The sequence below is a fragment of the Nannospalax galili genome, unplaced genomic scaffold (genome assembly GCF_000622305.1).
Source record: "Nannospalax galili isolate Female #2095 unplaced genomic scaffold, S.galili_v1.0 scaffold385, whole genome shotgun sequence".
Lineage (NCBI taxonomy): Eukaryota > Metazoa > Chordata > Mammalia > Rodentia > Spalacidae > Nannospalax > Nannospalax galili.
The window spans coordinates 1,129,454-1,151,637 of record NW_008354956.1 but is presented as its reverse complement, the minus strand read 5'-3'; the positions used below and the strand labels follow the sequence as shown (position 1 = coordinate 1,151,637).

Below are 22,184 nucleotides of genomic sequence, written 5' to 3'. Positions count from 1 at the left end.
TATATGTGTGTGTGTGTGTGTGTGTGTGTGTGTGTTTAACACCTGCATACACCTGTGAAAATATGTAGAAAGGCTGACAGAGGCCAGAAGAGGATGTCAGATCCCCTGGAGATATAGTTACAGGTGGTTGTGAGCTACCTGATGTGGGTGCTGGGAACTGAATTCAGGTCTCATGGAAGAACAGCAAGTACTCTTAACCACTGAGCCATCTCTCCAGCCCCTTATGCCTTGACTGTTAAGACCCCATGCAAACCTCCAATTTCTAACTCCTCTGAAAACACTTCTTCCCCATCACCCCAGGTTGGGCCCAGCCTGCACTTGGAGGCCAAAAAGGGTGAGTCAAAACACAGGCTCATCTATGCAGAGGAAAGCAGGTCTGACTCCCTCTCTTCTCAGAGCAGCACAAGTGACACCTCAAGTGAACCCAAGTCCCAAAGGGAGAAACAACTGAACTTCACACTTGGATACCAAGACCTTACCTCGAACAAAGATGACCTGTTCAGCGCGGCCTGTCCCCACAGCATTGGTCGCTGTACAGATGAAGGTGGTGTTGACTAGGCGATCCACGGAGTGGACGAGTAGTTGAGGGCCCTGGACCACCACGGAGGTTGGGAAGACGCCTGAGGTCCTAAGGGTGTGGGGTGAGGTGAGCGGAACAGCAGGGGCCAAGGGGAGACAGGCTGGGTTTGACAAACCTCAGGGAGCAAGTTCTAGGGACCCACCTCACCCCAAAGACCCCAACTGTCAGCCAACTTCGTTCAGACACAGGAGTCTAGCCCCAGCCTCTACCATCAGAGCTAGGTGTCCAGGCCTAGTCTTTTCCTTCAGACCCAGGGGTCCAGACCCCAGCCCTCCTCCCTCAGAACCAGGGCTCCAGACCCAGTCCTCCTCCCTCAGACCCAGATTTCTGGACCCAGTCTTCCTCCTTCAGACTCAAGGATCCATACCCCAACTCTCTTCTTTTGGACCCAGAGGTCCAGACACCAGCCCATCTCCCTCAGACTCAGGGTTCCAGACCCCAACCCTCCTCCCTCAGACCCAGGGGTCCAGACTCTAGCCTTCTTCCCTCAGACCAGGGGTCCAGACCCCAGCCCTCTTCCCTCAGACCCAGGAGTCCAGACCCCAGCCCTCTTCCCTCAGACCCAGGGATCAGACCCCAGCCCTCTTCCCTCAGACCCAGGGATCACACCCCTGTCCTCCTCCCTCAGATCCAGGGACCCAGACCCCAGCCCTCCTCCCTCAGACCCAGGGATCACACCCCAGTCCTCCTCCCTCAGACCCAGGGACCCAGACCCCAGCCCTCCTCCCTCAGACCCAGGGATCACACCCCAGTCCTCCTCCCTCAGATCCAGGGATCCAGACCCCAGCCCTCCTCTCTTAGACCCAGGGATTCAGACCCCAGTCCTCCTCCCTCAGACTGAGGGGTCCAGGCCCAGCCCTCCTCCCTCACTCCCAGCACTGGGTCCTGTCACTCACGTGCTCCAGTCGTAGCCTGTGGGCCCTGGGTTGCTGCGCACGTCACAGGTCAGGGTGGCCTCAGTTCGGCCGAGGTACCAGTTGTCATCATAGCCAGAGATGGATACCTCAGGTGGATCTGGGAGAGAGAATCCCACAGGGTGGGGGTAGGAACGACAGATTAACATCTACACAGGAATCCCACCAAATGCCCTGGGTGGCAAGAGGTACATTAGTCATAATGAACTTGGGTCAGCAGGCCACAATGTGCATGCTCAAGCCAGAGTAGACCTGACCAGGAGGTCGTCGGGGGCAGCTGTGACATGAAGGTTTATTGTTCATGGCAGGCAACGATGAGGAAGCCATCACAGGTATCCTGTGTGTATGCATGTGTGTAAGAGATGTGAATAATTCACATGGAAGAGGTATGTCAAGCCAGCCAACGTGGACAGAGAGGAAGTCAGAATGGCCAGGCTCACATAGTGGTTCCTAGGATGAACATGGCAGGAGCCAGTATGGATGAGGCTGTGAGGGCTCGGTCATGCCAGCGAGTGCACACGGCATCCTGCAGAGGTAAGATGGGACAGTGTGTAGTCTAGGTGGTAAACACATATCTCCTAGGTTTGGGTGTGGTGGTTCTTGTCTATAATTCTAGCACTGGAGAGGTAGAGGTGGGAGGACAGGGAAGAGTTCAAGGTCATCTTTGATACATAGAGAGTTCAAGATAATCCTGGGTTACCAGAGACCTTCTCTCAAAAAAATGAACAAAATGGGCTAGAGGGATGCCTCTGGCTGCTCTTGCAGAGGACCTACATGGTAGCTAACAACTGTCTACAACTCCGGTTCTAGGGGCTCCAACACCCTCTTCTGGCCTCTGTGGGCACTGCATAGCACAACACGGGTATATTTACATACATACAGGCAAAACACTCATACACATAAAGTAAAAATAAATAAACAAGTTTAAAAAAAATAGAAAGAAGCTGAGCATGGTGGCATATGCCTTTAATCCCAGCACTCGGGAGGCAGAGGCAGGCAGATCTCTGTGAGTTCAAGGCCAGCCTGGTCTACATAGTGAATTCCAGGACAGCTGGGGCTACAGGGAGACCCTGTCTCAAAAAGACCAAAAAAAAAAAAAGAAAGAAGTCATTGGGCATGGTGGCCCACACCTTTGATCCCAGCATTCTAAGGCAGAGGCAGGTGGATCTCTGTGGGTTGGAGTTCAGCCTGGTATACAGAGCATGTTCCAGGCCAGCCAGGGCTACATAGTGTGACCCTGTCTCAAAACAAACAAAAATCAATCACATGAAAATAAAGGAGAGCACTTGGAGGTATCTGAGGGGTGTCACTGTAGGCAGTTTTTGGAGGACCTAGCCTAGGACACATCAAGAGCACTCGAGAACCCCAAGGTCCCTAGAGGCCGAACAACATTGGGGAGCAGGGGTCCGTGGCACACATAAAACTAGATGTGATGGTATATGCCTATAATCCCAGCACTGAGGCGGCACTGGTATATGCCTATAATCCCAGCACTGAGGAGGCACTGGTATATGCCTATAATCCCAGTACTGAGGAGGCACTGGTATATGCCTATAATCCCAGTACTGAGGAGGCACTGGTATATGCCTATAATCCCAGTACTGAGGAGGCACTGGTATATGCCTATAATCCCAGTACTGAGGAGGCACTGGTATATGCCTATAATCCCAGTACTGAGGAGGATCCCAGCACTGAGGAGGCACTGGTATAAGCCTATAATCCCAGCATTGAGGCGGCACTGGTATATGCCTATAATCCCAGTACTGAGGAGGCACTGGTATATGCCTATAATCCCAACACTGAGGAGGCACTGGTATATGCCTATAATCCCAACACTGAGGAGGCACTGTCTCAAATATTCTACCCCTGCTCCTGAGAGCAGATGCTCTTTTTTGTTGTGGTTTTTTTTTTTTGGTCTTTTTGAGACAGGGTCTCCTGTGGCCCTAGCTGTCCTGGAACTCACTATGTAGACCAGGCTGGCCTTGATCTCTGTGAGATCCACCTGCCTCTGCCTCCCAAGTGCTGGAATTAAAGGTGTGCGCCACCATGTCCGGCCAGATGCCCTTCTTAATCCCAGTACTTGGGAGGCTGAGGCAGGTGGATCTCGGTGAGTTCGAGGCAAGCCTGATCTACATAGTGAATTCCAGGTCAGCCAGGGCTATAAGGTGAGACCCTGTCTCAAATATAATAACAACAATAACAATAATAATTACAATAAAAAAGAAACCAATCTGGAAGTCATGGTCAGGGATGAGATCCAGGTGATTTGGGCAGGTAGGCAGGGTGGCCCCGTGGGGGTGCTGCACGCTGTAGCTGGTCATCCCAGATATATGGGGAGTTTGAGGCTAGACTGGGCTACATAAAACTGTTTCCCAAAATGCATAAATGAATGAATGAATAGTGAATGGTGTGTGGGAAAGTGTGGAGACAATGCTGGGGTGGGCAGTGTGGATGGTGTGCAGGGTGTCTGGTGTAGACAGTCAGTGAACAGTGTGTCACCTGCTGTCCCTGGGTAGATGAGACAGTGCTGGGGCCAGCTGCTTAAAGTAAAACAAGGTTCTGGAAGGTGGTAGAACAGCTCTACACATGGTGCCCTGCGTGTTCTTGGGTGGTTTGACGCTAGCTACATGTCATGGTTGGAGGCAGTATGGGAAAGAACCTATGGGCTCTTGTGAGCCTGACTGTAGGGTGAGAGTCCTGGATGCCAGTGCACACTGTGATGGGGCAGCGTGAGGACCACAGGACAGACAACAGCAGGATGGCCATACAAAATTGGCTTGTGGGAACCAATGCACACAAAATTCACAGCCAGTATGGGCAGCACTGGTGGACGGTCTTGGTGGGGTGGCATGCTTCCTGGCACACTCACATCGCACAGAGAGGGTCACAGGCAGCAGGACTGGTTCCTCGAGGCTCTCATGTTCCACTCTGCACATGACCTTGACACCATCCACTCGGCTGTCAGGTACCAAGGTGTATCGACTGACGACAGTAACCGTGCCAACCTGTAATCCCGATTCCTGGGTGTCTCTGGCCTCTCCACCCAGGGATGAGATCCAGGTGATTCGGGCAGGTGGCCGGCCCCCTTCAGCAACACATCGGGCCACAGGCATAGGCTCCTGGGCAACTGTGACCTCCTGTGCTTCGGCGTGATTCTCTGGCTGGGCTGGGGAGACGACCAGAGAAGATGTGTCATTCCTATCCAACAGTCACTCAACAAATGTCTGAGCAGGAGCACCTGTTTAGTCAGCCCATAGCTTTCGGCAAGACATTTTGCAATTGCTTTCTCTCCTTAGAGAGACAAAAGTCCCCACCCCATGGGACTGTTGCATAGATCAAAGAAATTGACACACCCAGTGCTTGTGACTAGTCTGCCACACACAACCCTATCCTGTGCAGGATATTTTAATGATGTTGGCTCTGCTCTGTCAGAAAGATGCATAGGCCAAGGGTGGTGGCACAAACATGTGATCCCACCATGAGGATGGCTGAGGCAGGATGATGATGAGTTTGAGGCAGGCTTGGGCTACAGAGTCAGACCTTGTCTCAAAAATCAACAAATAGGGGCTGGAGAGATGGCTCAGTGGTTAAGAGCACTGGCTGCTCTTGCAGAGGACCCAGGTTCAATTCCCAGCACCCACATGGCGGCTACAAACCATCCTTAACTCCAGTTCCAGGGGAATATGAAATCTTCTTCTGACCTCCATGGCATTGCCCAACATGGGTGCACTCCCATACATGTATGTAGGCAATACATACATACACATAAAATAAAAATAACAAAATATAAAAAAAAACATAAAGCTGGGTGTGGTGGCACACACCTTTAGTTTCAGCCCTTGGGAGGCAGAGGCAGGTGGATCTCTGTGAGATCTAAGCCAGCTTGATCTCAATAGCAGCTCTAGGCCAGCTGGGGCTACAGGGAGACCCTGCCTCAAAAAAAAAAAAAATCAACGGATAAGTACAGTACGGTGGAACATGCCATGCCAGTGCTGGGGCAGTGGGGGCAGGAGAATCAGGACAGCCTATAAGGACAGCCTCTGCTACAGGACAAGCTTCAAGCCAGCCTGGAATACATGAGATTTTTCTCTCCAAAACAAAACATCCCACGAAAATCAATGAATAAAATAAAATGTCAGTACAGAATCCATAGTCTAGAAGAAACTGGGAGTGAAAAAGAGAATTTCATAGAATTGAATCAGGACTGAAGTGAGGCTCAGAGGTAGAGCCCCTGCATAGGATCCCCCAGTGAGGGGCTGCGGTATGGCTCAGTGGTAGAGCACCTGCCTAGGATCCCCCAGTGAGGGGCTGGGGTGTGGCTCAGTGGTAGAGCACCTACCTGCCTAGAATCCCCCAGTGAGGGGCTGGGGTATGGCTCAGTGGTAGAGCACCTGCCTAGGATCCCCCAGTGAGGGGCTGGGGTGTGGCTCAGTGGTAGAGCACCTGTCTAGACTCCCCGAGTGAGGGGCTGAGGTATGGCTCAGCTGCAGAGCACCTGTTTACCATGGTGTAGTCTCTAGGCTCCATCCCCCAACACCGAAATGAAAAAAAAAAACAAAACAAAAAACCAAAGTGTCCTATTTAGTTTCCTGTGGCCACCATTGTTTTGTGCTTCCGAACTGGAATAAAAGCAACAGGATGCCCCAGCAGGTCAACGTTTTTGGCCCCTCGCCTCACCCTCCTGGAAAACATGGAAAATCTTAGGAAGGAAGAGAAATCCCTCATGGGGAGATGGCAAGGCACGCTCACTGTCCCTGGAGCTGGAACACATGCGTCTCCAGCTTCCTGCTGGACCTGCCTACATGTGTATATCCATGTGTATCTGTAGCCGTCAGTGGGGTGTTCCCTGCCTCTTTCCCCTTCCCCCACCTCCACTGCCTTCCCCACTGACCACAAAGTGGTTCCATCAGGTGATCTCGCCCATCTGCAGCCACAGGGATGTTCCAGAGCCTTCCATTGGCGAATTTCTTTTGCCTGTGGAGCCTGGCTGGAGTGGACAGCCCTATACTGAGGGTTCCAGGTGGTCCCTGCCTCATCCCCACCTTGGTTCCTCCCTCCCTCTCTTTTATATCTCTGATGGAACCCAGGACTTTGTGTCTGGCTCCATCACTGCACTGCTTTCCCAACCTATTTCTCCACTCTTCCCTTCCCCCTTCTGTTCCCTTCCCTATCTGCCTTTCTTTCTCTTTCGGCAAGGTCTCACCGTTAGCCCAAGCACTGTGCTAACCTCCTAGGGCACTGTACATACCATGAGGAAAGCACACACTATTGAGTTTTCCTTTTATTGAGACAGGGTCTGGCTATGCAGCCCAGGCTGGCTTCAAACTTGTGATTCTTACTCAGCCTCTCGAGTACTTGAGAAAGCAGGCCTGTGCCACCACTCCTGACTTGAAAAAGCTCTTGAATGTGCTCTTGTTCAAATGATTGTACAACAACAGAGACCTTTACAAGGAGTGAAAAGATCTGCTTTTTTTTTTTTTTCTGATTTTGAGACAGTATCTCATGTAGATCAGGCTGGCCTCAAATTCACTTTTTATCTGAGGATGACCACAAACTTTCTATCACCCTGTGTCTACCTTCCAAGTGCTAGGGTTGGGTTGCAGGCACATGCCATCATGCCCAGTTTTATGTGGTGCTGGGGATCAAACCCAGGACTCTGTGCGACCCTAGGCAAGCACTTTACTAACTGAGGCACATCCCCAGTCCTGCTTTTGTTTTGTTTCAGTTTTTCTTCTGGAACCGAAATTGATAATCTGGGGCACTGCACAGGCTAGGCAGATACTCTACTGCTGAGCCTGTCCCCAACAACTCACTGGTTGAGTTAAGTACTTGATGATCAAGCTACATCCTCAACCCTCTTTTTAATTTTCACTTTGAGACAAGGTCTCATTAAGTTGCCCAGGCTGGTAATCTTCAACTCCTTCTGTAGCCCAGGCTAGCCTTGAACTTGCCTCCTTCATTCTCCCGAGTAGCTGAGATGATATGATAGGCCCCACCAGGCCCAGGAAGAGCTGTGTGTTTAGTTACAGAACAACCGTGGTGGTGTCAGGTATTTACTCAGGAATGTAGAGAGCGGCTTCTGGCTCTCTGGGGCAGAAAAGGGGGTAAATAAACAATATGGGGTGACGTGGTGTCTGGAAGGTTGGAAGGTGTGACTCTCGGGATTTTTCAAGATTCAGTGAGGAATCTCTACCATTGTGCCAACAGGCTGTGCTAGTTGCCTCCTGTGGGAACCAGCAGACTGGGCATTCTTTCTGGGCTTCTTTCTTCCCCAACCCACAGACAACAATGCTGTTACCTCTATTCTTCCTCCTTCCTCTCCCCACATGTCATTCATGCCGAACCAAGGAATCTTCCAGCTCCCTCTGCATCCTCGACCTTCTCCTACCCCTCCAAACTCCCCCATCCAGCAGCCAATCACTTTTTAGAATTCTCATTTTTTTTTTTTTGTCTTTTTGAGACAGGGTCTCCCTGTAGCCCCAGCTGGCCTGGAACTCCCTATGTAGACCAGACTGGCCTTCAACTCACAGAGATCTGCCTGCCTCTGCCTCCCAAGTGCTGGGATTAAAGGCATGGGCCACCATGCTTTTTAGAATTCTACCAAACTGACCTGGTCTCTCTTGAAGCTGACACCCTTTGACACCCAGGAGGAGCGCACAAAAGCCACACCAGGTCACAGCCCTCTGGCTCGGGTCACAGCCCTCTGTGGCTCAGAACCTACATAGCTCTTTTTCTCAGGACAAAAACCAAAGGCATACACTGGGTGTGATGGCACATACACCAATAGTTCCAGCACTCAGGAGGCAGAATAGGTAGATCTATCTCTGTGAGTTTGATGCTAGCCTGGTCTACATAGTGAGTTCCAGGCCAGCCAGGGCTACATAGTGAGACTTTTTCTAAATAAATAAATGAAAGAAAGAAAAGGAATGCATTATTTGAGGTATCCTTGGTAGACACAACAATCATTTAGCACTAAGTAGATGGTAAATAAGCATTTGTCCCTGGGTATGGTGACCTATTCCTTCAATCCCAGCACTTGGGAGGTAGAGGCAGGCCTGGTCTACATAGTGAGGTCAAGGCCAGCTGTGGCTACAGGGAGACACTGTCTCAAAACACACACACACACACACACACACACACACACACACACACACTCTCACGCATGCACCCAGGCATATCACAGCTAGCCTGTCAAAGCTAGGCATGGTGGCAACAGTCTTACACCCCAGCACTTGGAAGGTGGAGGTGGGAGGATCCAGAGTTCAAGGACAGCCTCCCATATATATTGAGTTCAAGGCCAGTCTGGGCTATCTAAGTTCCTTTCAAGGAAGGTAGGGAGGGAGGGAGGGAGAGAGGGAGAGAGGGAGGGAGAAAGGGAGGGAGGGAGGGAGAGAGGGAGAGAGGGAGAGAGGGAGGGAGAAAGGGAGGGAGGGAGGGAGAGAGGGAGGGAAGAAAATAGCAGCTAGGAAATATGGGGATAGGGATGTAGCCCAGTTGGTAGAGTGCTTGCACTGTGTGCAGAAAGTTCTAGGTTCCATCCCCAGGACCAAATAAACTGGGTGTGGTGGCACACACTTGTAATAGCAACATTTGGGAGTTAGAGGCAGAGGTAAGAGGATCAAAAGCGCAGGGTCATCCTTGGTTACATAGTAAGTCTGAAATGGCTCAACTGGGTGAAGGACATTGCTGCCAAGCCTGACGACCTGACCCAAGTTTGATCTCCAGGACCCACAGGGTGGTAGGACAGAACCGACTCCCAAAAGCTGTCCTCTGGTTTGAGGTACATGAGACCCTGCCTCAATAAAACGAAAAGAAAAGCTGAGTGTGGCAGCGCACACCTTTAGTTCAGGCAGAGGCAGGCGGATCTCTGTGAGTTCAAAGCCAGCCTGGTCTACATAGTGAGTTTCAGGCAGCTAGAGCTACATAGTGAGACTCTGCCTTAAACAAACAAATCTCAAAACAAACAAACAACAACAAAAACCCTTTACTATTACATTAAAAATAGTCAACCTGGAAGCAGAAACAGAAATAAGTCTAGGAAGGAGCTCCTATACAGCCTCCCACTCACCTATGACTCTGAGCCAGGTCACACCCCGGCGTGTGCCGTTGGGAAACGTGGCAAACTCACAGGTGTAGTTACCCTCATCCTCCACCATCAGTCCCCGGAAGGCCAGTGTGGCATCCCGAAGGTCCATGTTTGTGTCCTGTGTGGCTCTGACGAAGGACAGCCTCTCCTTGTTGAAGGGAGGGTTGGGGAACTGCACACCAAAGGATGGGTGGAAGGCGGCCACAGTTGCTGAGTCCAGGCGCTGCCAGGTCACCTGAGAGACGCGCACATTTGAGGTGGGTGGTAGCAGGTGGCATGGCAGCTCCACGGTGTCTCCCAGGCGACCCCGAACCTCTGGAAGCACTCGTACCCACACATCCTGAGCTCCTGGGGAGAGAGGAAAGGGTTCATTCAGGTGGGGGACCTGCAGAACAGGCAGAGCCACTACAGAGCCAGGTTATAGGTGTGTCGCCACATCAGCTTCTTTTTGTCCTTTTTTAAAAATATTTTATGTGTATGAGTGTTTTGCCTGCATGTATGTAAGTGTACCTATGTCATGCAATGCCCACGGATGCCAGAAGAGGGAATTGGAGCCCCTTGAAACTGGAGTTATGGATAGTTGTTAACTGCCACGTGGGTCTCTCCAGGACCTCCCTTTTTAAATTTTTTATGTTTATTTTTATCTTGTATCTGTGTTTTGTCTGCATGTATGTAAGTGGGCCATGTGTGTGCAATGCCCATCATGGAGGCCAGAAGGCACCAGATCCCCTAGAACTGGAGTTAAGGATGGTTGTTAGCTGTCATGTGGGTGCTGGGAACTGAACCCAGGTCTTCTGCAAGGGCAGCCAGTGCTCTTAACTGCTGAGCCATCTCTCCAGCCCTCTTTTTGTTGTTTTTTGAGATAAGTTCTCACTATAGCCCCAGCTGGCCTGGAACTCACTATGTAGATCAGACTGGCCAGATATCTGCCAGCCTCTGCCTCCTATGTGTTGGGATTAAAGGTGTGCACCATCATGTCTGGCTAAGCCCTCCTCCTTTAAAAAAATATTTTGGGGGGCTGGCGAGATGGTTCAGAGATTAAGAGTGTATCACTCTTCCAGAGGACCTGAGTCCAGTTCCCAGCACCCATGTTGGGTAGCTCACAACCACCTTAACTTTAGCTCTAGGAGACCCAATGTCTCTGTCCTTGTCTGTGGGTACCCACGTGAACAAGCACAGACACATAATTAATAAAAAAAAAAAATTAAGGTTTATTTTTCTTTGATAATTCCATACTTATATAATTGAATTTGGCCACTTCTAACCCCATTACGATCTTTCTTGCTGAACCCCTTCATCCCCAAAGGCTTCCTCTTACCCTCATGTCTGGTGTTTTGTGAGCCACTGAGTCTAATTGGGGATGGGTAGATATTTGCTGAGCATGAACAACTTATTGGTGGTTACAATACTGATGAAAATGACACCCCTCTCCCAAAACCACTAACTGCCAACTCCTTGGGGGTGGGGCGTCATACTCCTCCTCCTGCTGTCCCACTTCTTTTTTAAAAAAATTAGTCCCAGGCGGATATGAGACTGAGGCCAGCTTGGTCTACATAGTGAGTGCCAGGCCAGCTAGGGCTACAGGGAGACCCTGATTCAAAAAGACTCTCCCTCTAAATTAATTAACTGATTTGTATGTATGTGTTTTGCCTGCATGTAGGTGCATTTGTGCATGCAATACCTGAGGAGGCCAGAAAAGGGTGTCGGATCCCCTGGAACAGGAGTTATGGACAACTGTCATGGGTGCTGGGAACTGAACCCTGGTCCTCTTGAGAGCAGCAAGTGCTCTTAACAGCTAAGCCATCTCTCTAGATCTCTGTTTGCCCACTTCTTTGGTTTTGGGTTTTGTTTGTTTGGTCTTTTTGAGACAGGGTCTCCCTGGAACTCACTATGTAGACCAGTGTTTTCCTACTTTTAACAAACACAGAACAAGCTGAGACTGTGTCTCAGCTGTGGGACCTGGGGCAAATAATGTGGGTTTGAATCCTGGCTCTTACCATCTCCGGGCCTCAGTTTCCCAGCTGCATAATAAGGATATAATAATAGTGCCCACCCCTAGGGATGTTACAAGGGCTAAGGAATGTTTGAACACTTAGCACAGGGCTACAGGAAACTCAAGATCAGTGCTTGGCACATAAACACCAAGATCAGGATAATTACAAGTGGCCCTCGACTCAGCCCTGCAGTGAGGCAAGCCCAAGAATCCATGACTTGTCTCTTTCAGGTCTCTGTGAAGTGCAAATGTGAGTGAGTATGTGCTGTCCTGGCCTCACACAAAAAAAACCCAGAGCACACTAACAAGTGCTTCTAATGAGAGAAGCAGGCAGAACAGAGTCCCTCAGACAGACAGGGACAGTGGGTAAGGGGCCACCAGGGAAGGCTTTAGAGAGTCATACCATCTCCACATACACCTCACCAGTTAAACCCAGTGCACCAATTTAAGCAAAGGGCTTCATTATCTACAGGCCCAAATCAATGTCAGCCATAGAGGGGACAGTTCAGTGGTAGAGCCTCTACCTAGAATCCCCAGTGAGGGGCTGAGGGCGTGGCTCAGTGATAGAGACCTGCCTAGAAGCCCCCAGTGAGGGGCTGCTGGGAGCATGGCTCAGTGGTAGAGCCCCAGTCTAGCATGTTGGAGGCCCAGTGTTCCATGCAGGGATTGAGGGGGGACACTAGAAAACAGCTGTGTCACAGATGGATATGGACTTACTGCTGGTTCTGTCACTTGCAGGCTGGGTGACCTTTTCAAGTCCAAGTTCTTCCATGTGTAAAATGGAGGCATTTAAGCCACTCCACGGGGTCCCTGGGGACAAGTCCTGTAAAAGATCTCTCTGATGCCCTTTGCAGATAGGGTCACAAGGTCAGTGCCTGTCCCTGCGGGCCACATCCAGCAGGGTCTACTTTTGCTTTCAGCTCAGGCAGAGGTTTTATTTTGTGTATTTAGGCAGTGTCTCCCTAGTTAGCTCCAGCTGACCTTGAGTACATGTCAATCTTCCTGCCTCAGCCTCCCTATAGGTCATTGCAAATGTGAACTACAGCAACCTGTGGCAGGAGCTTTCTTCCCTTAAAGATGTGACTGAGGGGCTGCAGAGGGCTCAGTGGTTAAGAGCACTGGCTGCTCTTGCAGAGGACCTGAGTTCAGTTCCCAGCACCCACATGGTAGCTGACAACCACCTGTAACTCCAGTTCCAGGGGATCTAATGCTCTCTTCTGACCTCCTCTGCCACTGCACAAATGGGCGCACTTACATACATGCTGGTAATACACTCATACCCATAAAATAAAATAAAAATCATAAAACATATTTTTTTAAAAAAAGATGTTACTGAAACCAAGGTACAGAAGTAGAATTGAGGAGCTGGGCAAAAACAAATTACAGATGCCTAATGGACTTGAAAATGTGTCAGTGAGGAGCCAGTGAGATGGTTCAGAGGGTAAAGGGGCTTGCTGCCTAGCCTGATGACTTGAGTTCAATCCCCAGATCCTACATGGTGGAAGGAGAGAACTGATTCTCACAAGTGGTTCTCTGATCTCCACACAAGGTCTGTGGCACACATGCCTCCCCCCCCACTAAATAAATAAATAAAATTTAAAAAAAAAGTGTCAGTGAGCTAGGCATGGTGGCCTTCATTTGTAAACACAGCTTAGGCTGAGGCCTAAGGACCATGAATCTGATTGAAGCCAGCCTCAGCTATACAGTGAATTTTAGGCCAACCTGTGCTACATAGGAGAGCCTGTCTCAAATAAATAAATGAAAAACACATAACTAATAAAAATCTTACTGCCAGGGCTGGAGAGATGGCTCAGCAGTTAAGAGTACTGTCTGCTCTTGCAGACGATCCGAGTTCAATTCCCAGCACCCACATGGTGGCTAACAACCATCTGTAATTCCCATTCCAGGGGATCCAATACCCTCTTCTAACCTCTGTGGGCATTGTATGACATGGGTACACTTACAGACATGCAGGTAATACACTCATACACATAAAATAAAAATAATAAAAATATTTTTAAAAATCTTACTGTCTTGCCGTGCATGATGGCATTTAATCCCGGCACTCAGGAGGCAGGTGGATCCCTGTGCCAGCTTGGTCTACATATTGAGTTCTAGGCCAGCTGAGGACTACAGGAGATCCTGTTTTAAAAGAGCCCTTCCCCCCAAAAAGAAAAGCTTACTGTCTTAAGACCTTAGTATAAGTTCTAGTTGTGTAGTCTTTGTTTTGTTTTTTAATTTTTTTTTTCTTTGTCTTTTTGAGACAGGGTCTCCCTGTAGCCCCAGCTGTCCTGGAACTCACTATGTAGACCAGGCTGGCCTTGAACTCACAGAGATCCCCCTGCCTCTGCCTCCCGAGTGCTGGGGTTAAAGATGTGTGCCACCATGCCCGGCCTACATAAGCAGTCCATTTTTAAGGCCTTTCTGAAGCCTTAGTACAGGGTTAAAGATGGAAGTCTTGAGGGGGTCAGCCTGATGTCCTTTTCTTTTCTCTTTCTTTTCTTTTTTTTGGTCTTTTTGAGACAGGGTCCCCTGTAGCACCAGCTAGAACTCGTTATGTAGAACAGGCTGGCAGCAAGCTCCCAGAGATCCCCCTGCCTCTGCCTCCCGAGTGCTGGGCTTAGGCAGGTGCCACCACGCCTAGCCTGATATCTTTTTCTTTCTTCCTCCATGTAAAACCCATCTGGAAGTCTTGCAGCCTCCATCTTTGAAATTTATCGCAATCAGACTATGTGTGATCCCTCCAGGTCCCCACTCTGGCTTACCCCACCAGCACTCCCTGCTTCTCCCATGTATCTGCTTCTCAGGATCTGTCTCATGGACAGCCCAAGGGAAACTATGGCAGGTAGTGGCCCTCCAATGCTCAGAGCCTTCAGCAGCTTCCTTCTCACTCAGAACAAAGATAATCTACTTTCCTTGCACCCTCCCTCCCTGCTGACCCTGAAACACAAAGACCTCAGGGCCTTTGCACAGACTATTCTTCCTGCCTGCTACTCAGCACGACTCCCTTCCCTCACTAGTGAGGCATTTGTGATTCCCATACTGATAACAAGAACTCCTCATAACTTGTTCCCCCAGAGCACTGATTATCATCTGTTGTACAGAGCCACACCTGTCCAGCACCAGGGAATAGAGGTCTTTGTTTTGTTCTCTGCTGTATCGCAGAGCCTAGACCTGTGCCTGGTACAGTAAAGGCGCTCCATAAATGTGCTGAATGAACGAAGATGGATGGGGAAGTCAAGAAGGTGATAGACTAGCCAGGTGTGTACACAAGTCTTTAATCTCAGCACTCAGAAGACAGAGGCAGGTTGATCTCTCTGAGAGTGTGGTCAGCCTGGTCTACATAGCCAGCTAGGACTACAGGGAGACCCTGTCTCAAACAAACAAACAAACAAAAAATAAAAAGTCTAGATGGTGGTACATACCTATAATCCCAACACTGGGGAGGCTATGGCAGGAACGGCCTGGACTACATACGAAATGAATTCCAGGATAGCCTGTGCTACATATACAGTGAGACCCCATCTCACAAAACAACAAAGACAAGAAACTGTCCTAGGTCACACAAGCAGAGGTTGAAGCAAAGTGAGCTTTTCTCTGAGGGCACTGGGGAGCCATAGGGATTTGTAACCAGAGGGAGGAACAAGGTGTAAAGTTCAGAAAGATCCATTAAAATGAAAAAAAACAGCTTCTGGATCTGGGTTGAGTATGAATGGGCTTTCCAGACTGGGTTTGGGGAGGACAGGGACAGTCAGACTGGCTGGGACTGGAGACATAGGGGTTGTATGTGTCAGGTGAGGAGGCAGGGGACATGAAGCCAGGAGGATGCCTGCCCTGATGCAGCAGGCTGCATGGCAGGGTGATGGTGTCATGGCCTTTTGGGAACACAGCCAACATCACACCCCAGAGTGGCCCAGAATGGCCCCTGAGAGCACTGGCTTCCCTTAGCAGGACTGACTGGTGACAGCTTTATAGAGGTGTCAGCTGGGTCCTCAAACACACTTCCTTTCCCGGAGGACTGGGCCAGCAAGCTTCCTACAAGGCAGAATTTGGACTGCCTCAGACATACAGAGGGCCTGGGGAGAGCATAGGAACAGAGACAGAGGCGGTGGAGCTAGGGTCTCAGAAGTCTGAGAGAAAAGGGCTTGGGTCTGGATCCCTAGGTCAGAGGAAGGAGGGCTGGGGTCTGGACCCCTGGGTCTGAGGGAGGAGGACTTGGGTTTAGATCCTTGTGTCAGAGGGAGGAGGGCTGGGGTCTAGACCTCTGGGTGTGACAGAGGAGGACTGGGGTCTGGACCTCTGGGTGTAAGGGAGGAGGGATGGGGCCTGGCTCCTGGATTCCTGCCTGGCTGGCTCCTTAGGGCTGGACCTGGTCCCTGCACACCTATAAAGCACAGTGTAAGGTGCCCCCCCCCAACAGGGTGGGGCAGGACAGGAGCAGAGACCTGAGTGCTTTGAGCACTGGCCTCAGCTGCTGCCTCAGCCACCTGGTTAATTAATTAATTACATTAATCATCGTTCCCACCCTCACAGAGGACATCCGGTAAGGGGTGAGCAGCAGCAGCTGAGGCTATGGGCCTGTCTGGACTTTTCTGTGGGGTTCATCACTCAGGGGCTGCATGAGGCCCCTCTGGCTCCTCTGTGGTATTGCCTTCCCCTGTTTCAGGGGCTCTGCCCACAGACATCAAGATGAAGTTCTAGAAGGTTCTTCCTGGCAGGGCCCTGGGATGGATTCCTCTGGTATCCTGTGCCAGGAATCTACACACTGACACCTCGTTATGTGTCGGAGGAGACTCTGGCCTCCTCTGTGCCCTGCTGGTGGGGTCTTCCTCACCCTACCCCTCTACCTCCCTCAGAGTCTTTTGTCTGGGCCTGGAAGGATCTTTGCATCTTGTTCTTAATGTCCCTGCCTCCTGGCATCTCTTTCTCCAGGATCCCAAACTTCTGCCCCGGCCTTTTTTTTTTAAGTTTTTAAATTTTTAAAAAATTTTGGGGCTGGAGAGATGGCTCAGCAGTTAAGAACACTGGTTGTTCTTGCAGAAGACCCAGGCTCAAATCCCAGCACCCACATGGCAGCTAACAACTATCCGTAACTCCAGTCCCAGGGGATCCGACAGCCTCTTCTGACCTCTGCGGGCATTGCACCCTAAGTAACCCTGGCTGACCTGGAACCTGGAACTCACTATGTAAACCAGGCTGGCCTCAAACTCACAGAGATCTGCCGGCCTGAGTGCTGGGTTTAAAGGCTTGTGCCTCCACTCTGGGATTGGGATTTTTTTTTTTTTATTTTATATTTTCTTTATTATTTTTATTTTATGTGTATGAGTGTATTGCCTGCATGTATGTGAGTATACCCGTGTCGTGCAATGCCTCGGAGGTCAGAAGAGGGTTTCGGATTCTCCTGGAACTGGAGTTAAGGACAGTTCGCAGCTACCATGTGGGGTGCTGGGAATCGAACCCAGGTGCTCTGTAAGAACAGTCAGTGCTCTTAACCCCCTGAGCCATCTCTCCAGCCCCAGGATTGGGATGTTTTTTGGTGGAAAAAAAAATTTTTTTTAAGACAGTGTCTCATATAGCCCAGGCTGGCCTCGAACTCATATGTAGCTGAGGAGGATGACCTTGAATTTATAATCCTCCTGTCTCCACCTCCCATTTGCTGGGATTACAGGCATATGCCACATGCCTACTTTACGAGGTGCTGGGGATGGAACCCAGGGCTCTGCACATGCTACATAAGCATGCTCTATCAACTGAGCCACGACCCTAGCTTTTTTGCTTGGTTTTATTTTTGAGAGGTCTCAAAGTAGCTCAGGCTGGCCTCAAATTCACTATGTAGCCAAGGATGACCTTGAACTTCTGATGCTTTGGCCTCCACCTCCTGGGTGCTGGAATGATAGTCATGAACAGCAGTGCCTGGTTTATGAGGTGTTGGGGATGGAACCCATGGATTCATGCATGCTATGTAGGCATTCTACCAATTGAACCCCAATTTCAGCACCTTTCTCTCTCTCTCTCTCTCCTTCCCCTTCAACTTTTCTTTTCTTTTTTTTTTTTTTTTTGAGGCAGGGTCTCCCTGTAGCCCCAGCTGTCCTGGAACTCACTAGGTAAACCTGGTTGGCCTTGAACTCATAGAGATCAGTCTGCCTCTGCCTCCCCAGTGTTGGGATCAAAGGCATGCGCCACCACATCCAACACCTTCAGCTTTTCTGAGATATCTACCCCCTACCCAACAATCCACCCATTGAAAGCCCATAGCTTAATGCCAGAAAGTTCCATGGCTGCAACTCTAAAAGGGTCTTGGAGTGGAGGCATGGCCCAGTGGTAGCGTGCAGTGCTTGCCCTGTGTGAGTGGGGCAGTGGGTTTGATCCCTAGCACTATCACAACAGAAAGACTGTTAAACATTTTCAGTAGCCACAGTATCTGCCCCCTCCCCCACCAGTCTTCCTCTTTGTGCTCTCCTTCCCCGTGTGGCTATGTCTCGCTCTTTTCTTCGGCCTGGGTCTCCAATATAGAATCTCTGTGGCTAACTCCTGGGGATGTGGTCTATACCTCTCAGGGATTTAACATTTATCTCCTCTCTCTCTCTCTCTCTCTCTCTCGTTTTGTTTGCTCAGACAGGGTCTCCCCATAGCCCAAACTGGCCTGTAACTGGCTATATAGACCAGACTGGCTTCTCACAGAGATCCACCTGCCTCTGCCTCCCAAGTGCTGAGATTAAAGGCATCTGCTACCATGCCCGGCTAATTTCTGGGTTTTGTTTTTGAGACAGGGTCTTCCAATGTAGCCCGGCCTGGCCTTGAACTCCACCCAAATCCTCCTGCCTCAGCCTTCTGAGAGTATTGGGGTGACAGGTGTGTGCCACCACGCCAGCCTTAGAGTTCCTGTTCCTGTGAGCCTGGGGACCCCTGTCCCTGTATCTCTAGCACTCATACCTCTTCACATCTCTACACAATTTCTCCCTGCCTGGGCCCCCCCCATCCCTCTCCTCCTCCTCCTGCCCCATTTCCCAGCATGGCTGGGACATTAAAAATGTAACAGTATCCCAGGCAGGGGCGGGGGAGCTGACCCTTGTGCAAGACTCCCTGTCAACTCCCTGTCCTTCCATGTCTACCACTCCCATGTCCCTTACACTCTGCTGGCCTTGAGGCCAGTCTGTATCCTGTCCTCCCTGAGTTACAGGATCTCCATGTGCCCTCCACTGGGATCTTCTTGTCTTCCTGCCTGTTCTCAAACCTTTCTGTGCTCTGCCCCTCTGGTGTCCCTGTCCACCTCTGGCCACCCTCCATGCCCTGCCACTCTCTGGAGTCTTCCTGCAACCCTTGCAGCTCTGTCGGGTTCTGTGGGTCCGATTCCCTGAACCCTCCCTCTCTTGGCTCGGGTCCCCATCCCTGCATCTATCCTGTCCCTGTTCCTCCAATTCTCCTCTGCTCAGTCCCTCGTCCTTAACAAGAAGAGACAGCCAGGCCTGCAGTTCTCTCTCCTCCCCTCCCCCACCGCTGCATGGGGCTGCCTTGCTGACAGGGATGAGAAGAGAGAGCTGGGGAGGAGCTGGGGAGTAGTTGGGGGGGAGGGATCAAGCATGAGGTCCAGGTGGTGCACCCCCCATTCCCTGAGGAGGCTAGGGAGGAGGTGGCTGAGGAGCTAGAGCTTGGGGACAGGGAATGGGGGAAAAAGAAGGGGGGAAGGGAAGAGAAATGGAGTTCAGAAAGAGAAGAGAGGTGAAGATAGGAAGAGAGGAAGGTGAGGGAAGAGAGAAAGGAGGGGAGGGGGAGGGAGGAGAGGGAGAAGGGAGGAGAGAGAGAGAATGAGCTTAAGCTAGGAAAGGAGAAGAAAGTGGGAAGAGGAAAGGGAGGTGAGAGGAGTAAAGAGGAGAGGGGAGATTTTGGGGGGGAGAGATTCAAGAAAAGAGAGGGAAAGTGAAGAGGGAAGGGAGGTGAGAGGGGGAGAAGGGGGTAAAAGGGAGATGGGAGTGGGGGAGAGCCAGGAAAGGAGAGGGAAAGTGAGGGGAAAGGGAAAGGAGAGCCATAAAGGAGAGGGGAGAGGTATGGGAGGAGAGAGATGGGGCGGGGGCAGGACCTCAGAACCCTGCCCTGGCCCTGAAGGGAAGGGAAGAGTCCCTCAGCTTTAGGAAGCAGGGAGCACTTTTGGGAGCTCGCCCAGCCGGGACTCCGATTTGCTGACTTTCAAAAGCTGGGCTCTGGAGTCTAGCCTCCTGGGGACAGAGTAGGGCTTTGGGAAAGTGGTTTGCCATTTTCTGTTTCCTCCTTTACAGGATGCAAATGGGAACAAGATTTGCTTTGGGGTTATCTGGAACATTTTGTGAGATCATGCACCAAGTCAAAGCTTGGTTCCAGGTCTGGGTTCTGAGAATTCAGCTCTGAGGTGGCAGGTTCTGACTTCATCAATAGCTGACATAGAAAAGGGACAGAGGTTGGGGGAGGTGTTGGAAGAGGGAGGTCAAAGCTGATGACCTCGCAAGAGATATCGCAGTAAAAAAATGTGCAATAGGCATTCTCCTCAAAAAATTCTCCTGCACCCCTTTCTGGGCAAACCCCACAGAAAGTCCATCATCCCATAGTTTGTGGCTAGAAATAAACAGCCGGGTCACCTGCGAGGGGCGGGGCCAGTGCTAGCACACCTGTTTCCTCCCAGCCTTTCCTTTCCCTGGGGACCTCGCCCCTTTAGGAGTCGGGAGGAGGGTGGAGAGGGATGTGCCCATTAGCAAGGAGGCTCCTCCCATTTACCTCTCGTAGAGGTTCGAGGACAAAGGCTTGACTAGAGGAAAGATAAGGCGCCGAAACCGGGAGTCGGGAGTCGGGAGCACTCTGCCCCGCCCCTCCCCTCCCCAACTGGGTGAAAGCGATACCCGGAAAACTTCCCCAGGGCCTTCGCCTCTCCAGAAACACCAGGAAAGGAGGTGGTGGGCTCCACGCCTCTGGGTCCCAGCCTCTGACTCTACCAGGGGCACAACCGACAGAGTCCCTAACTTCAGGCGGCGTTTTCTGCCCTGGGGGCCAAAGGTCAGAGTCTCCTGGCCATTAAATTCCTTTGCCTATAATGAAATCCGAAGCCGAACCGACCGGGCTTCTGGTCCCCGGTGGGCAGAGCTGCCCACCGTGAAACCCAGAACCCACAAGTTTGAGTTCCCTTTTTATTGACCCTACCCCCCAACTAGGGTTCACATCCAGCATTCATTTCTTCTGAGCTCCTGAAGGCAGAACCCCAGTTCTTAATTTTTCTAGAACCCAGTGGTCAGCTGCCTGTAAACTCCCTGAGGCCTGAGGCTGGGGCCCCCGATTCAGACCCTTCCCCCCAGGGTACCCCAACTCTCATCCTTGGTCCAGCAAAGACCCCCCCAAAGTCCGAGCTCTCCACCCCACTTGAGAACCTGGACTGTCCGTCCCCTCGCGCCCAATTCTCAGTGGGCCTCAGACGCCCAATCCAGCAAGAAGGGAAAAAAAGGGGGGGGGGATTGTCTCTCCTAACCAACACGAACCTCCTAGAGAGTGTGGGGGGGCATTCCCCACATTCCTGAGGAGGGGGAACAGAGACGGAAATCCAGATCCGGGATAAGTGATCAGAGCAGGATGGGGAGGATTAACCCCTTCCACCCTGAGGAAGGTGGAGGGGGACAGAGAAGCCGAGGTAGGATGGGCACCTGGGATTGAGCGTATGCGAAGGATGCAGAGGAGGGTTTCGGGGACTCACAGAGGCAGGAGGGTGTGTTAGAGGGGTATCTGGATCGGTTAAAGCCAGCCTAGAAGGGGGAGCTGGGAATGGGATATGTTGGGGGGCTCTCTGGGTCGGTTAGGGCCAGCCTGGAAAGGGGAGCGTGGTGGGGGAAGATGCCCGGCTCCCTCCTCTGGGAGGGGGTTGCAGCCGCGGGTTTTCACCTGTTTCCCGGAGCAGCAGCAGCAGCAAGGACAGCAGAGGCAGCGTCGGTGGCAACCTGGTCGGCGGGAGGACTGCGGCCCGGGCCATGGGGGGCCCGGGAAGGGGCTGCGGCCGGGCAGGGGGTTCCTAGGGACCACTCTGCGTGCAGCGATCGGTTGGGAGGACCACCCGGTGCCTGATGCGTCCGGCTCCAGGCCGGTTCCCGCCGCTTACAGCTCCCGGGCTCCGTTCCGGTGTCTCGGCTTTTCCCAGCCGGGCTCTCAGGATCCGCGCCCCCCGGCCCCTCGCTTAGCTCCAGCGGGCGGGGCTAGTGACGTCACAGGCTCCACCCCTGCCTCCTCCCTCCTTCCCTGCGGCTCAGGCTCCGCCCCTCTAGGCGTTCTGACCCCGCCCTCCCCCTGCCCACACCTGTCGGTCCCCAGGATTCTATCTCCCCGCCGCTCCGGGGATAGGCCCCGCCCCTGTTCGCGATCTGACCACGCCCCCGTTGGCATCGAGCCACGCTCCCTCTGCGAGGCCTAGGAAGGACGACTGCTCCCTCTGCTGGCGGTTTCACTGAGATGCTACCACGCCCCCCTTCGGAACTTCCGGCCGGCCGCGACCTGCTGAAGCCACGCCCCTTTACCCTAGGCCACGCCCACTCAATTCTTCTAGTAGCCTGAGCTTGTGGGCACTCATAGGCCCTTCCCTCCAGAGGCCCCGCCCCTCGCCGGAGC

At 51.7% G+C, this 22,184-nt stretch overlaps 1 protein-coding gene across 2 annotated transcripts in view; it reads right to left on the bottom strand.

The window, feature by feature from the left end:
* Nectin2 (nectin cell adhesion molecule 2) overlaps positions 1 to 21,764 on the bottom strand; it is a 40,235-nt gene extending 18,471 nt beyond the window's left edge. For both annotated transcript variants that reach the window (XM_008851997.3, XM_008851998.3), the window contains exons 1-5: positions 21,468 to 21,764; positions 9,563 to 9,928; positions 4,364 to 4,660; positions 1,477 to 1,594; positions 480 to 628 (exon numbers count right to left, since the gene is read on the bottom strand). In XM_008851997.3, coding sequence (XP_008850219.1) covers positions 480 to 628; positions 1,477 to 1,594; positions 4,364 to 4,660; positions 9,563 to 9,928; positions 21,468 to 21,555 — 1,018 coding nt within the window. In that variant the 5' untranslated portion in view covers positions 21,556 to 21,764. The remainder of the gene's footprint in view (positions 1 to 479; positions 629 to 1,476; positions 1,595 to 4,363; positions 4,661 to 9,562; positions 9,929 to 21,467) is intronic.
* Positions 21,765 to 22,184: the final 420 nt, after the last annotated feature.